Source organism: Monopterus albus, unplaced genomic scaffold, assembly GCF_001952655.1.
Source record: "Monopterus albus unplaced genomic scaffold, M_albus_1.0 scaffold104.1, whole genome shotgun sequence".
Classification (NCBI taxonomy): domain Eukaryota; kingdom Metazoa; phylum Chordata; class Actinopteri; order Synbranchiformes; family Synbranchidae; genus Monopterus; species Monopterus albus.
In genome coordinates, this window is record NW_018127984.1 from 1,123,367 (window position 1) to 1,138,492 (window position 15,126).

At 40.2% G+C, this 15,126-nt stretch overlaps 1 protein-coding gene and 1 long non-coding RNA gene across 2 annotated transcripts in view; one reads left to right on the forward strand and one right to left on the reverse strand.

Annotated features, from left to right (window-relative positions):
- The window catches only part of LOC109965837 (uncharacterized), a 39,761-nt gene that overhangs the window by 20,030 nt on the left and 4,605 nt on the right, over positions 1 to 15,126 (forward strand). The window contains exons 2-3 of the long non-coding RNA XR_002275703.1: positions 14,515 to 14,555; positions 14,704 to 14,799. This is a non-coding gene — a long non-coding RNA (uncharacterized LOC109965837). The remainder of the gene's footprint in view (positions 1 to 14,514; positions 14,556 to 14,703; positions 14,800 to 15,126) is intronic.
- The window catches only part of dachb (dachshund b), a 92,140-nt gene continuing 86,976 nt past the window's right edge, over positions 9,963 to 15,126 (reverse strand). Inside the window, exon 12 of the mRNA XM_020610178.1 lies at positions 9,963 to 11,699. Within this exon, the coding sequence (XP_020465834.1) occupies positions 11,662 to 11,699 (38 nt within the window). The 3' untranslated portion in view covers positions 9,963 to 11,661. The remainder of the gene's footprint in view (positions 11,700 to 15,126) is intronic.

The following is a 15,126-nucleotide window of genomic DNA, read 5'->3' on the forward strand; positions in this document are numbered from 1 at the left end:
TGCAAAAATGTCAAATTCTGTGTTTTTCTGTCAATATGGGGTGCTGTGTGTACATTGAGGAAAAAAATGAACTTAAATGATTTTAGCATATGGCTGCAATATAACAAAGAGTGAAAAATTTAAGGGGGTCTGAATACTTTCCGTACCCACTGTATGGGTGCTACTCTGAGGGAACAAAGCTTGGATGAAGAAAGTCTTCAGATGTTCTTCTGTGAATGTGAAGCCATTCTAAACAGTAGGCCCATCACCATGTCTCCCAATGATGTAAATGATCTGGAAGCTCTTACCCCACAGCACTTGCTGTTGATGAAAACCAAACCCTCCTTGCCACCAGGACTCTTCCAGAGAGATGACATGTATGTTCATAGAAGATGGAGGCAAGTCCAATACCTGAGTGATCTCTTTTGGAAGCGCTGGACCAAGGAGTACTTGCCTGAACTCCAAAAACAGCATAAGTGGTCCAACCCATCACGCAATTTTGCCCGAGGAGATGTCTTGATTGTCGACGAATCAGCACCAAGGGCTTCGGTGGGTAATGGGAAGAATTGTCAAGACAGAAGAAGATGAAAATGGAATGATCCGCAAGGTTCGAGTCGAGACGAAAACGAATGAACTCGAGAGGCCAATCACCAAACTCTGCTTGCTTCAAGAGGCAGTGTAAAGTGAATGGAAGATAAAGGAATGACAACATTGTAAATAATGGACATTTATTATTTGAACTGAGTTTGTAACTGTTTCTATACTAGAAAGCAATTAGGGGCCAGGTTTGTAAAGACCAAAAAACACAGTAGTGAAATTCTACTTGTGCATTTGTGTATATTTATTGGACATTTAGACTGTATGGTTAAAATGGTTAAAGGTATAAAAATTGAAAGATTAATGTTAATATTGACCAGTCATTACTTGATTTTTGGAATAATGGCCATTACTGTAGTGTTCAGTAATGTTTTTAATTGTGTACTGTGGCTTTAAGAGAGTCACACTACTTCTTCTTGTACAGGGCATCAGTGCTTTGAGTCCAATCCATTTTGTTGTTGAGGTGGACCCCCAAGTATTTAAAGGTGTCCACAATCTCAATGACTGAGCCCTGAAAGCTCACCTGAGTGAGTGCTGGTGATTTCCGCTGGGGATCGATCACCATCTCTTTAGTCTTACTGGTGTTCAGGACCAGTCGATTTTCCTCACACCACTTCACAAAGTCAGTAACAACGCCCCTGTATTCCCGCTCATCCCATCCAACAATGGCGGTGTTGTCAGAGAACTTTTGTAGGTGACAGTGGTCGGAGTTGTACTTGAAGTCCGATGTGTAGAGGGTGAACAGAAAGGGGGAAAGCACCGTCCCCTGGGGCGCCCCCATGCTGCAGAGCACCACACTGAAGTCTGTTTGTGAGGTAGTTAATTTGTCTTTAACTGTCTTCACTACGTGGTCAAGCTACAAGGACAAGTGTTGGTCCGAGATTAGCAATCATTGGCTGCAGCCGTGGATGTCTGTGTGTTTCAGTTTAAAGTCATTATTTCAGAAAGGGTAGCAGACTTGGAATCAAAATGTCTTGATCAGTGCTTGGAATTGATCAATTTTTGGCCTGTAGTGGGCAGAGAAACATTAAAACTGCTGTTAAAAACATTTACATCAATGCTTACAAAGCTTGTATAGTCTATCAAACAGTTATTTACACATCCAGCAATTACACAACAACATGGCACATCATTTGGAGATATGTTTCTGTTTGCCTGTCAGATTTAAGTCCAGTATTAACTTTCAACTCAACTTTTTTGCTTTCCACAAACTCATGAGTTAGTGTCTGAATCCTTAGCTACTACATTAGGGGTGGGCAAACTTGTTGGCTTTTAAAATTTGACAGATAGGCCGGGCCAGCACCAGATGCATACATATCAAACATAAACATATAAAAGCCATTACAGTGTTAATACTTACGTTCACTTTTATTGGGAACAGTGTTGTTGATCATCCTTTTTTGCCAGTGCATCGAAGTCTGGTGTTAGTTTTGTTGTGGCAATTCTCAGAACAGATCTGAGGTGTTCATCACTCAACTGGGATCTGTGGGGTGCTTTGTTGGTGTTCGTCACACTAAAAGTCCGTTCACACACATATCGTAGGTAGAGCCAAACAACACCAGCATCCTCTGTGCCATCTTCTGGATGTTTGGAAATTTGGCTGCACTTGATGAAGCATAAAACTCATCCAGTTTAAGAGAGTTGAACTTCTGCTTTAAGACAGTGTCATATTGGAGATCAATCTGTTCCAACTGCAACTCTTGTGGTGCCGTTTCAGGGTCTTGTGTGAAGGGACATGACACCAGCTGAAGTGACTTGTCAATGGTTCCAAAATCGGAGAACCGACGGCAGACTGAATCACTTGATCCTCAAAACAAAAGCAAACAATGAGTTGCCCACTAGACAGGCCACTTTGTCCAGAACGGAATCAAGCATTTTTGGTAGGGCGCCAGTTCACACCTATTTTGGCAAGTAAAAAAAAAAAAAAAAAAAGGCAGCAATGCGTTTGAGAAACTCCCCTTCGGAGAAAGGCTTGCTGGTCTTTGCAAATTTGAATGACAGAAAATAACCTGCCTTCGTGCTTGATTCTTGGATGGCAGTTTGTCAGATAAAGGTGTTTTGCTGAGCCTGCAAACTAGCTGCCATCCTCTGAGCAGTAGCTGTCCGTTCTTGGAAAATAAATCCAACTAATGAAAAATGATGCCGTCCTTAGAGTCATAGGTCTATGACTTTGTTTTCTACAGCAACAGCAATCTGTTGGAGCCTGTCACCAAGCTGCATCTTCTGAGCTGTGGAGTCCTCTTCCAGGGCTGTGATAATCTGACAGGAGTGGGAAGGAGTTGGCTGAAAATCATTACATTTGTACTCATTGATATTTTCAAGGAATATTGTGTATCATCTCAGTAACTGTCTGGTTTATTTCCATGTCTCTACATGGATCATCAGCTGGTCAGTAGGCTGACATTTTGCTTGGGATATACAGCTTTAGGTCCAGTGGCGGTTTTTGGCATGGGCGAACCGGGCAGCTGATTTGGGCAATCCTGTACCAATCTTCGGCGGGCTGGATTAAAAGGACCAACGGGCCGGATGTGGCCCGCGGGTCGTAGTTTGCCCACCCCTGTACTAGATGTTGACTTGCTCAGAGGTTAGTTGAGGAGAACAGTCCTCATATTTCCCACCTGTTTGTAGGGTTTGAATTGGAACCTCGGGGTCACATCCTCTCTGCTCCTAATGTTCTCTGTGCTGCTGCTGTCCATTTGTCCTCTATGGAGACAAACTGTTGTTTACACTGCAGGCCACATAGGAAGCCCAACCTCGCAAAAGAAATCTGTTCGCACACCCTGATGGTGTATGTGGGTCACTCTCAATTTGGTCCTCATGGGAATGGGCAAAAAAAAAGAAAAGTCTCAAATATGAGCCAATTTTGTTATTTTCACTTTTCCAAGAAATTGGTTTAGAATTGGGTTAGTGCTAAGGAAGGGACATTGCTAATTGAAACCTTTTGAGTGTTTGTTTGTGTGTGGCAGGTGTTTTGCGTCACCACCCACCATCCATCAAGTCAAATGGGCGAATGACAGGAAGAAAAAAACAAATCCCTCGCTCCGGCAAGAATAAACGACTGATGCCGACCAGTGACAAGTGTTTATTGTGTGTGTGTTTGTGTGTAAGAGAGGGAGAGAAGAAGTGATATTCCTGTTAGTGTGTATACATTTTTGTCAGTGTGTATGTTTGTCAGTATGTGTGGGTGAAACTAAAAGAGAGGAAAGGACAAAGCAAATGAGTGTGTGAGAGATGGAGAAAGAAGAATGAGGTGGTGTTTATTGTTTTACCAGTTCAGTAGGCAGATGTACACACACAAACACTTATCCTTCTCAGTGAGCATGCAAAGTAAACATTTCCAAGAAAACCAAGTCGACCACTCAATCCTAATTCAGCTCTTGATATACTTGCTTTTAATCAGCAGTAGCTGTGATATACTTGTTTGTGTACTTTGTGTGCAGCTAGAGGATTTAAAGTATATCCACTAGGGGCAGATCACAGACAATCATCCAGTCTCTTTTTGCATAATGTAAATATTAACCTGGCTAAAGTGGAAGAGTAACTTCTAGGAGAAAGAATATGCTTTGCCAGCACTTTGCTCAACTGTTGTTGTGGTTTGTTCAGAGGTGGCTTGATACACCTCTCCTGTTTATAATTGCATGTTGTGAATATGCACTGTTTAGTTTTGAAGATGCACACAACCAGCATGCCAAAGGAACTCCGGATGTGTAGTGCAGACCCACAAATGCATAAATAAAAAGCAAACATATCAGCGCTCAGGAGAAAGTAATTACTTACACTTACAGAATGCTTTAGAAAGTAAGGACAGTTTTTGCAAAGTACCTGCACTTTTTGGAAAGTTTTTCTGAAATAAGGACTTTTTTCTTGAGACATTTGTGAACAAATGAAAATAAGGACAATTTTTGTAAGTGGGTACATTTGTGAAAAAGTGAAGATGAGGACACTTTTTGGTAAATGTGGGCATTTGTGAAAAGTGTAAGTGAAGCCAGTTTTGTAAAAAGTGAGAGCATTTTGCGACAGTAAGGACATTCTGGGAAGTGAAGACAGTTTTGGACACTCATGAATTAATCAGGTTAGGGGCTAGAGAATGCATAATTCAACGAGTGCCTGCACAAGTACTGTGTGTGTGTGTGTGTGTGTGAGAGACAGGGTAGTGATGACCTCGTCCAGCTGTCTGTGGATAATGAGAAGCTGTCGGCACCAAGAGGACAGGGGGGCACACACATTCATGGTTACACAAACAAACATGATATTAGCTCACTATGTTAGTCTACAGTACAGTATATAGTCTGGAAACAGCCTGTGTTAGTTCTGCTGCATGTGATTTACATGGTCAGATCATCGGTGTGAGTCAGTTAAATGGGCAACACAAGGTCCAGGAGGCAGCAGGACTTAGCAGGACAATGAGTATGTGGTTGCAGAGAACATGCCCTTTATCTGATGGTATCTTCAGTATATCCCAGAAACTTGGATTCTGCAAAGCACCTATTTAATGATTGATTGATTTGGACCATAATGGACATACAGATTTAAGGCTGAGAAATGAGAATGCAACAAAACTACAGTATTTCTCTCTCAGATTTAACGAACCAGATCCAACTTTTTCGCCACACGGGGCTGCAGCATTTTGCCAGAGCCTCCTCCAGTTCTGGTGCCAGTGAACACAATCCCCCATAGAAATTAATGGAGGGGGCTATGTTTTTCCACACCTTTGAAGCTCAGTCTGAATGTGGACTTGGTGCTGCCCATGTTGAGATGCAAGGAACAGTGATGCAAGGAGAAAGTGTGAGAGATGATCCAAGGAAATGCATTTTAGTTGACATGAGACATCCTTTCCTCTGATCTTTATGTGAGGCATCCAATCACAAACTGCTGCCGAAAGAACTGGTCACTGAACAAACACCTCCCTGATGGTATAGTGTGAACCTTTGCACAGTACTGGCAGGTTATAAGGAGCACAGAGGAACCTAATAGTCTAGGGCCTGATCCCCATATAACATAGTAGCCTTATCTATGTCGCTGACAGTGTCCTTGGCAATCATTTATTGTAAACAGTTGAAAGCCTATAGCGCATGTGGTTCCTTATTTTTCTGACCAATAGATATGTGTATTTTGTTTTTAAAACATTCAATTATGCGATTATGCAAATCATTACCCGTACCTGCCTTGGCTGTCAGCTGAAGTGCTATGCAATGATTTCACTACACTCAGCAAAATTAGGTCTGTTTATCTCAGGTTGCAGAATGTAGTGCACTTACTGGTGTTGTGTATGCCTTCTGGTTCAGTAATGAACATTTTTATATACAAAATTCTTTTTTGTTCCCTGTTTTACATCGTTTCACCCTCACTGTTTTCTCTGACTTAGGCAGTCCGACATCTTTCACTTTGTTATCGACGTCCTTTATTTTTTGGATCAGGATTGTGTGTGTGTGTGTGTGTGTGTGTGTGTGTGTGTGTGTGTGTGTGTGTGTGTGTATGTGTGTGAGATGTATCATGCTTGTTTTGACCCCAGCGTCCCGACACACACGCACACACACAGTTCCTTCATTTACTGAACCCCATATAGAAATGAACTACAATTACACACACACCAGCAGGTTGGACCCCAAGGCTCAGTTTGGGAGGAAACTCCCTTTCTAATTTTCCTCATAAAGGCTCTAATGAAGACTAATGATAGAATGAGGTGTGTGTGTTTTAACAGCCTGGCTGCTTTGTCTGGGAATGTCTCTTCTTCTTCCTTCCATCCCTCCATCATCACATTCACTCCCTTTATCCTTTTCCCATCCCTCTTATTTAATCTCTATATTTTCACTCTGTCTTTTCATGTTTAGATTCTTAGTTCATCATTTCAGCCTATTTTTCTTTTCATCCCTTTATACACTTCTTATTCCTGCTTGTGGTCTGTCTCTTCCCTTCTGTCAGTTCTCTAATCATCTGTTCATATTTGTTGTCTTTCATTGTTTTCTTTTTCTGCTTCTGTATCATAAACTATGGTTGCAGTATATATCAGTTTTAATGTGATGTTTTACTTTAAAAACTTTAAAGGGATGGCGTGTGGGCCAAAATAGTGGTTTGTTGCCTGAGCGAAACTCCATGCCATCGAGGGTTAGTAGTTAAAACTGTTTTATTTTGAATACATGTATCTCATAAATTGCTAACAATTAACTGATTGTTGATGTGGCTGTCCATAGATTAAATGCTTGGAATTTCATCTCTAGTTTGAACCCCAAAAAGACACCTAGTACTGTATAGCCGAGTGAACTGTGCTGGTTTAAAGGCTTAGTTCGCCCAAATTACTAAGGTATGGAGTGGTATGTGTATGTATGGATCCACGGAGTTGCTCTAGATAATCGCTGTTAAAACTGACAACAGCAGTTTTAGTAAGTAGTTTGAAAAATGTGCATGTCAAACAGTGTGTGTGGGATACTGTTTTTATAGAGATGTCTTTTTTTACATAATTCAAATGAAAATTCTCTCCACTGTATTGGGTGTAGGCATAAACCTAAGTCTCAAAGCCTGGACAAATAGTACCAAAATGGTCCGCAAGGCGACCTGCATAGATACAATCAGAGATGTGAGAAATGCTTTTTCCAGTCTGCCTCAGTATGAGGGGACTGGAGGAGATTACTGCCTTTGTGTATTTGCTAAACTAATAGCCTGACTTTTTGTTATTTATACATACTGTGGGTGTCTGTTACGTTTTAGGGCTTTATTCAAACATGACAGGACTTTTATTTGGCACCTGGTGTACAAGAGGAAGTGTCATCTCTGCAGGAAAGCGGCAGTGAGTTGTAAAGTTATAATATGACAGGAGAAAAATGTTATCTCACAGGCTGTATCTTTAACAATAGGGACATTTGCCTCCTCTTGTCAAAGTCATTCATTCAAGCAGAGAATTCTGCTGCCATTTTATACTGTACAATCTGACAACATAGAAGCATTAAATGAAAAGACTATTGTCTCTAAAATGTTTTGCTGGATATTCATAATTTCATCCGTGAAGGTGGCAGGAACAAAAGCTAAAAATACAGAAGCAGCGCTGGTCTGATTATTATTGTGGTTGCAGGGTTTTTTTAGACTTTTTTTTTTTTTAAACACAACACTGGCCTCTTTTACAGTGTTCTGTGGTTTGTAAGAGAGCTTTAATCTTTGTGTATAAAACAAGACTGATAAATTGAACATAGTGATCTTAATGAGGTGAACAAAACATGTACATGTAATCTCTCTTTCGTATTTAATTAACTTTGTGCCGTGTCACTCTTTATGTAATGTGAGAACAGTCAGATATGTGCAATGTTAGAAGTGTGACAGAAATCAGACTTAGTGAGATTGTCATTGACTGTTGCTGTAAAGTGACGGTGTAATTAGCTGTAACCATCTATAATAATAGCTCCACAAGGACTGTATATGAACAAGCATACCTTTGTCACGATAGGCTACATGTAGCATTAGGTTTTCTCTTTTGCTCTGCTATATATTTACAGGGTAACTATTTAAGGACAGTCATGTTCTGAGTTTGGAGGTGACAGAAGCACAACTGAGTTGATAGATTGACCAGTAACAGTATATTCGGCTAGATTTTCCCTTTAAAAATCAATAATATTGTAAACCTTTTCAGGGTGGGTCACTGTTTGTCCCAGACATGTTTCTCACTTCTAACTTTATATTACCTATCATCCTCTGCCCCTCTATCTTATTTAAACACATCATTTCATCATGCTACACCTCTTTCCCCTCTCTCTCTCCCTCCACTCATTCTCCTGTCTTCTTTCTCTCTGTCTTCCCATTTCTGTCATTTTCCCCCATGTCCTTCAGTTTCCTTTCCACATGTGGTCACCTTTTCATCCTTCCTTGTTGACTCCTTCGCTTTCTATCCATCCTTCTTCATCTCTGGCTATTTTTCCTCTCCGTCCATCACTTTGTGTTTCAGCCTCCATTAGGGGGAAATGGAAAAAGTGACATCAGCTATTTGGTAAATGTGGAAAGATGGTGAGAGAAAGACAGGGAGGATAAAGCATAGGATAGAGAAATGGAAAGTGAAGATCTGAAGAGTGACATTAGTAATAATTGTGAAAAAGAAAAGGGAAACAGGAGGAGAGAGAACAGTGACAGAGGTGACAGAGAATTAAAGAGGTAGAAGTATTGGATGAGAGGGAGAGAGTGGTCGAGGTCCATTAGAGAGAGTGAGTGAGTGAGAGGGAAAGGCTTTACCTCATTAACCTCGTAATGCAGAGTAAATATACAGTCTAAATGGAACATGGACAACGTGTGTCTGTGTGTTTACTTTCAGACGTGTGTGTGTGTGTCCATGAAATACATTACCAGAATACCAAGGTGACTATTCGTATTAGTTTTATGTCTGTGTATGAGTATGTGACTGACTTTTGAACTACCACACCGGGTGTTTGTGTTTTTACATGTCTTACAATCTCAAAAAAGGTCTTTTTCATAATGGAAAGAGAATGGTTTGGAATCGACTGAATATTTACACACGACAAGCCTTAATTTAAGCAACTAATGTACTAAACCTGAGGCTGCTGTTTCTCTAATCTTTTCTTAAGTTTCAGATTACTAATGATCAGACTAGGGCTGTACCCTGTGTAAGATTTTGTATGTCGGATGGATTGCCTTAAGATTTGGTACAGACGATGCCCAAAGAGTGTCTAACTCTGTGTGTAACTCTGGCGATGACTTGACTCTAGTGTCAGAGGTTTTCACTTATCCCTTGAACTATCTCAAACTCTAATTCATATATTGGCACAAATATTTGAACAGACGTGGTTGCTAGACAATGAATCCTGATGACTTTGGTGATCCCCTGACTTCCTGTATCACCATGAAGTTGACATTTGTGATTTTAAAAAGCAAACTTGGTGCTTACATTCAGGTAGTGCTCAGAATGAACCATAATAACTGATTAACTGACTTTTCTGTTAGTGCCATCATTACTTCAAAAATGGAATTTGTCTTTAGTTATGACCAAATACCTATAAAGCTAATTACATCCTCACCTGCCTCACGTGTACACTGTGTTTAATGCCATTTAGCAAATGTTAACATGCTGCAAATTTCACAGATCGTCAGGGATCTTCTTTCAGTGTAGTGATACATAAATAATAACTTCCACTGACTTTTTTTTTTTTTTTTTTAAACAGTGTAGTTCTTGTGGTTAGTTCATGGACTTTTTGGTCCTTAAGTGAGATCTCTGGTGGCGTATCAGCTTTGGCACTTATGTTTTTGCCTTCCTAGACATCAACAGTTTGTATGTTTCAGCTGAAACACTGTCTATAAAGAAGTTTTTTTTTTTTTTTTTTTTATTAAAGCAAAATCTTCTGGCTTCAGAATAATTTGATAGATGCAAATGGCTGTGTGTGTCTGTGTGCACGTGTGTGTAAAACACCACCAGAGCAGTCATTATAATACTGTATATTTGCAGTCAGCTCAAACCCAGAGAACAGTGACAGACTTGAGAGATCATCAGAAGAAAAAAACAAACAAAAAATGCTGAATGTTGACTATCTACATGGAATATCCCTTTAAAATCCAAACATCCACCCACCCTGGCCCCACCCTCCCTAAATCCTCCCATACACATTTCAAAAAGTAATCAACAAATAATACACACAGTGGAATAAACAGAACTTGAACACAACAGTCTGCACTCTTAGTACGTCAGAAAATCTGGAATTAAAATGTTTCTGGTGTTTGTCATAGATGAGGAGCGCTTGTTTTCCTCACCTGCAGTACATTTTGTCACTTCAGCGGTGATGTTCAGGGCTAAATTCAAAAAGGAGTGAAATTTAATTTTAATTTAATTTGACAAACACCAGAAACTTGACTACTACTTTCTGGTCATAGGAACAGGGGTCAAAAGGTGAAAAGGCCCAAAGTCGAGGAAGAGAATGCAATGTACCTTTAGGATATAATATTTTCTAAAAATTACTCTGTTGTAATAAAAAGTTTGTTTTTTGAACTTGCGCACTGTTTGAGAAACAGATTTCACAAGTTAAGGGTGATAGAAAATACTTCATACACTGAAAAAGCTGCATCCAACATTTTCAGAAAATGCCTCAATGAAAGAGAGGGAGAAAGTGAAGGAATAAAGGTGTGGAAAAAACGAGAAAAATTTGAAGATATAAGAGGAATAGGAGCTGATCTATAGAAGAAAAAGAAAAGGTTGAGGAAAGAAGCAAAAAAGAGAGAAAGTTAGGGTAAGGAGTGAATTAAAGATCAAATTAAACCAAATGAAAACTTAAGAAATGTTTTCCCATGCGTTCTTTTTAGTCCCTGTACAGAAAACAAAAATCAATGAAACATGAGACAGAAATAGCCTCCAAAGTTGTTTTCTTCTGTTTTTTTTCTTAATATTCTTTAAAACTTTTTCAAAACCCCTCTTCATCTTTCAGTCCTGAGCCTCTCCGATTAGCTGATTACCATCCAATGACAGGGTATCGACAGCCAGCCAGTTTGGTTGACTTAGGTTATGTCAAATCCAGAGGGGAGGTTGAAGCCTTTTATTTATTTTGATTAGCAAACGTAAATAAGAATGTCTAGTCTTTTCATTGAACCATTCTTGCCTTGTCAGCGCCAGTCGTTTGGTTTGGTGAATCACATCATGTTATTTGACCATTTAAGAAGTCTATTGTCCCATTAGATTGATCTGTCGTCTTAATTTTCCCAAATGATGTGCAACCGAGATTCGTGATGAGGTCCTTCTAAATATTCAGTGTTTTATACTCTGGTCAGTTTACTGTGTGGTAACTTTTTTCCTTGCCTTTTCTTGGGAAAGGGTTTTATTTTTCAGTTTTAGAAGCAAACGAGGGATGAGAATAGTCCCTGTGCAGAAAGGGGACAAGAAATGAATCGATTGAAGTTTGTCTAAGAGAAGGAAAGGTAGAGACACAACCCCAATTATGTCCAAATAAGGGGTGTGTCCCTTAGTAGTCTAGTCGTTTCATAGCAACGTCAAACGGATCACAAAGTACCAAAGATGGAATCCCGCCTGGGGAAGTCGTTGCGGGCTGGTGGAATTCTTCTGTGCAGGAGAGGGAGGGGGCGGGTTTTCTGGGTGCAGAGTCCCTCCCTCTAAAACATCATGGGGGTCTTCAGAAATGCCCGGGATTCTAGGTGCAAGCAAACATACAAAGGAATGGGTAAACAAAGCAACAGTACAATTACATCCTCTTTGTGTGATTATACCTAAGTCTGCAACTAATGATTTATCGCTTTTCTCCATTAATACATTGGCCTGTAAAACATAATAGTGAAAAATGCCCATCACAATATCTTAGCACTGTATCATATTCATTTTACTTTAAATGTGCATTAACTAAGATTTTACACAGTGAAAATGGGACAGAACATGGTATCCCTCAGGTATACAGCCCCCTCCATGACAGTATGCTGTCTAAAGGGCTTTTGTTGTTATTCCAGGTGCACTCTATCAAAGTACCCTTTGTAAATTCGCCCTGCCTGCCACCTAGTGAAAGTTATAAAGGGTGTTTTTCGAACCATGAGTAGTTATTCCAGCCAGCCAGCCATGGAGGACCTGTCATCAGCTAAGTCTAAAACATTGGCTCCCCGGAGGAGGAGGAGGCCACATTCTTTTGCGTAGAAAGAGTGGGACAAAGAAAAAGTAAAAACCAGGGTTCACATCATTTTGGCTTTTTGAGATCGACAGTGTTGCAAGCAGCCAGACAATCAGATTTGATTCATATGAGGTGTTCTTTATTCTCGATGTGTTTAAAGCTAATTGTTTTGGTAACATTAGCAACCTAGCATGGATATGATTTTACCTCTGTGTTGAAGAAATATGGTTTTAATTTGAGCTTTGTGTCACATCAGCAGTAACCACAGCATTCTACTGGATTGCCAAATTTACTTGTTAGTTATCCAGTGCTAACTTTGAACTGGAGGGTGCCTTTGATACACTTTGTCCCAACCAGGCATATGTAGTTCTGTAGGAAACAAGACAGGAGGGGCAAAGAGTGGTTTCTTAGGTGAGTTTGTTCTGAGTCTGACTAGACCCTCTAGCGTCTAATTTAGTATGTAGTTACCCTTAAAGGAAGGTTTGATTAGCAAAATTGTTGCTGCTGAATTTTTTGTCCAGTGCAAGTCCACTTGGTTTAGCAGACAGATTTCCTCATGTTTAAGATGACACATGGGAGTGTTTCTCCTCCGCTGCTGTGGGTGCCTTCTCTGCCAAAGCTCACTAACTTTAGCTATCAGAACAGCGGTAACACGTCCGCCTGCAACTGCAATTGCAATGCCTTGTGGGAGACTCATGGCTCACGAAATGAGTGCAAAGGGCAGGGTGTGGACAAGCAGGAAGTAGGCTGACAGGCAGGCGAACCGAAGGTTTTGCCCAGGCCGGGTAAAATTATCGGTCAGGCGTTTTTCAGCCCTGCGGATGCCACAGATGCCGGGTTTTATTCTTTATGTTGTCAGTTCATTTAATGTATTCCTTGCAATCAAGATGAAAAGAGAACTTCAAGATATGCAACAAAAAAAATCACCAATCCTACCTTTAAAATCTAATGAGCTTAATGCATGTTTGTACAGGAACTTCATGGTAGTTTTTCAACTCTGTGTTGTATCTTGTTCTCCCTTTATACAGCATCCGTTTATGATAGAAATCTCTTATCTCCAATTTTGTCAGGGTTGGCTCTCTCTCTCATTTCACGTCGTTCTCCTTCCGCTCCCCTTAGTGCTGTTGCTGCACCCACCCACACAGGAGCACATGCACATGCATACACACAAACTGAAACACACCGAGCACACACATGCACACCTTTCTCTCCCTGTGGTGTCATTGTTTTCTGCGGACGTTGCAAAGTGTTTACATTTCTGCATAACAGCAACCATAAAGCTGCCCTACCTCCCTCTTTCTCTTCTTTCCATCCTGCACTTCTTTCTCTTGCCTTCTAATACCTTTTTACATACCTCTGCCCTGTCATCATCGTATCCTCTCATTTTGTCCTCTGTTCATCATTCTTTTTAGATATGAAACAGGTTTGAGGTCTCACCGCTGGAATAAAAAACTCAAATTTTCTCTTTCATCTTGAGCTTGCCCCTTGTTTCCTCCTTCATATTCCCTGCCTTCCCTCCTCATCCCTCTCATCTCCTGCCCTTCCCTATTTTTATCACTCCACGATCCACTCAAACCCCCTGTTCTCCTCCTTTCATCCCTCTATTCTACATGCATCCCCTCCTCCTCCTCCTCCTCACCTCCCCTCTGCTCCCTTCTGTCCTCTATCTGTTACTCTTATTATTTTTATCCCGACCCATTCTTCTCACTGTCCTCTCCTGTCTTTCTTTTTCTCCTTTAGGCAGCAGGTTTGGCCTGCTGCTTAAAATTTGTCTTGCACCTTAGAGTCAGTTTTGATTTGTCCCCAGCAACTCAAATCTTTAAATATTCTACTTAAAACATAACTTTCTCTTTTTTTTTGCTACACTACGCTTCTGTCTGACATTTATGGCTGCAACTAACAGTTGTCTTTAATTAACCTGCTTTTTTGTTTGTTTTTGGTAATTCAGTTAATTGTCTAGAACTAAATAGATGCCCATCCAAATTTACTTGACGTCTGTAAATGTCTTGTTCTGTCTCACTAACAAAGAGCCAAAGATATTCAGTTTACAACTGTAAAAAACAGCATATACTCACAATGACAAATTGCTTAGAAACAATTGTCAGACTTTCAAACTTGTTGCAAATTAATTTTGATTATTTTCAGGTTCAGCATGTCTAATGAATATTTAATAATTGATTAATCTGCCAGTTTTTCCTCAGTAACGTGAAAAATGTTACATTTGAGAAGCTGCAACAGAAAGTTTGGATATTTTTGCCTGAAAAATAAACGGATATCTAAATAGCCACCAATTCATTTCCCCGTTGATTAATAACTAATTTCTCCTTTGCATTGTTTGTCCATCACATAGCATCGATGAGTTGATATTTCAGCTATACAATGGCCGGGTGGGTGAGTACACAATTCTTAAATAACATAAATCCAATTTAATATTGGTATCAAAATGTACTGTTTACACTGGTCATGGAGCATATGGGCAAAAAGGATGGTTAGTGTGCTTTAACATAACCATGAACATTTGAAACATGTATTTCTAAAGGTTTGTACATCAGACCCCAGGAGTCTGACTTTTGCAACAGGAAGAAGAAGAGGAGGACAGTATAAATGAACACCAACAAGAGGAAAAACAAAAAAGGTTCCCATTTTTTATTACTGCCATATACTTTAATAATTTTATTCTACCTGCTCATCTTTCCTGTTTCCTTCTTCTCATTTGCCCTTGTTGTCACCATCTCGACCTGGCAACTATGTTTCCCTTCGCCTCAATCTGTCACCTTAAAAAAAATGCACCTCCAGCTTGTGTGTGTATGTGTGTGTGTTGGCTGTTCTGGTTAAAAATGACGTTGACCTGCCTTGTTAAAAGTCTGTCAGCTGGGTGGAGGAAATGTCACTAGGTCTCGGAACAAGGTCACATTTTTCAACTCCGTCCCGAGAAGTCTGCACACTCCTCCTCCTCATACTG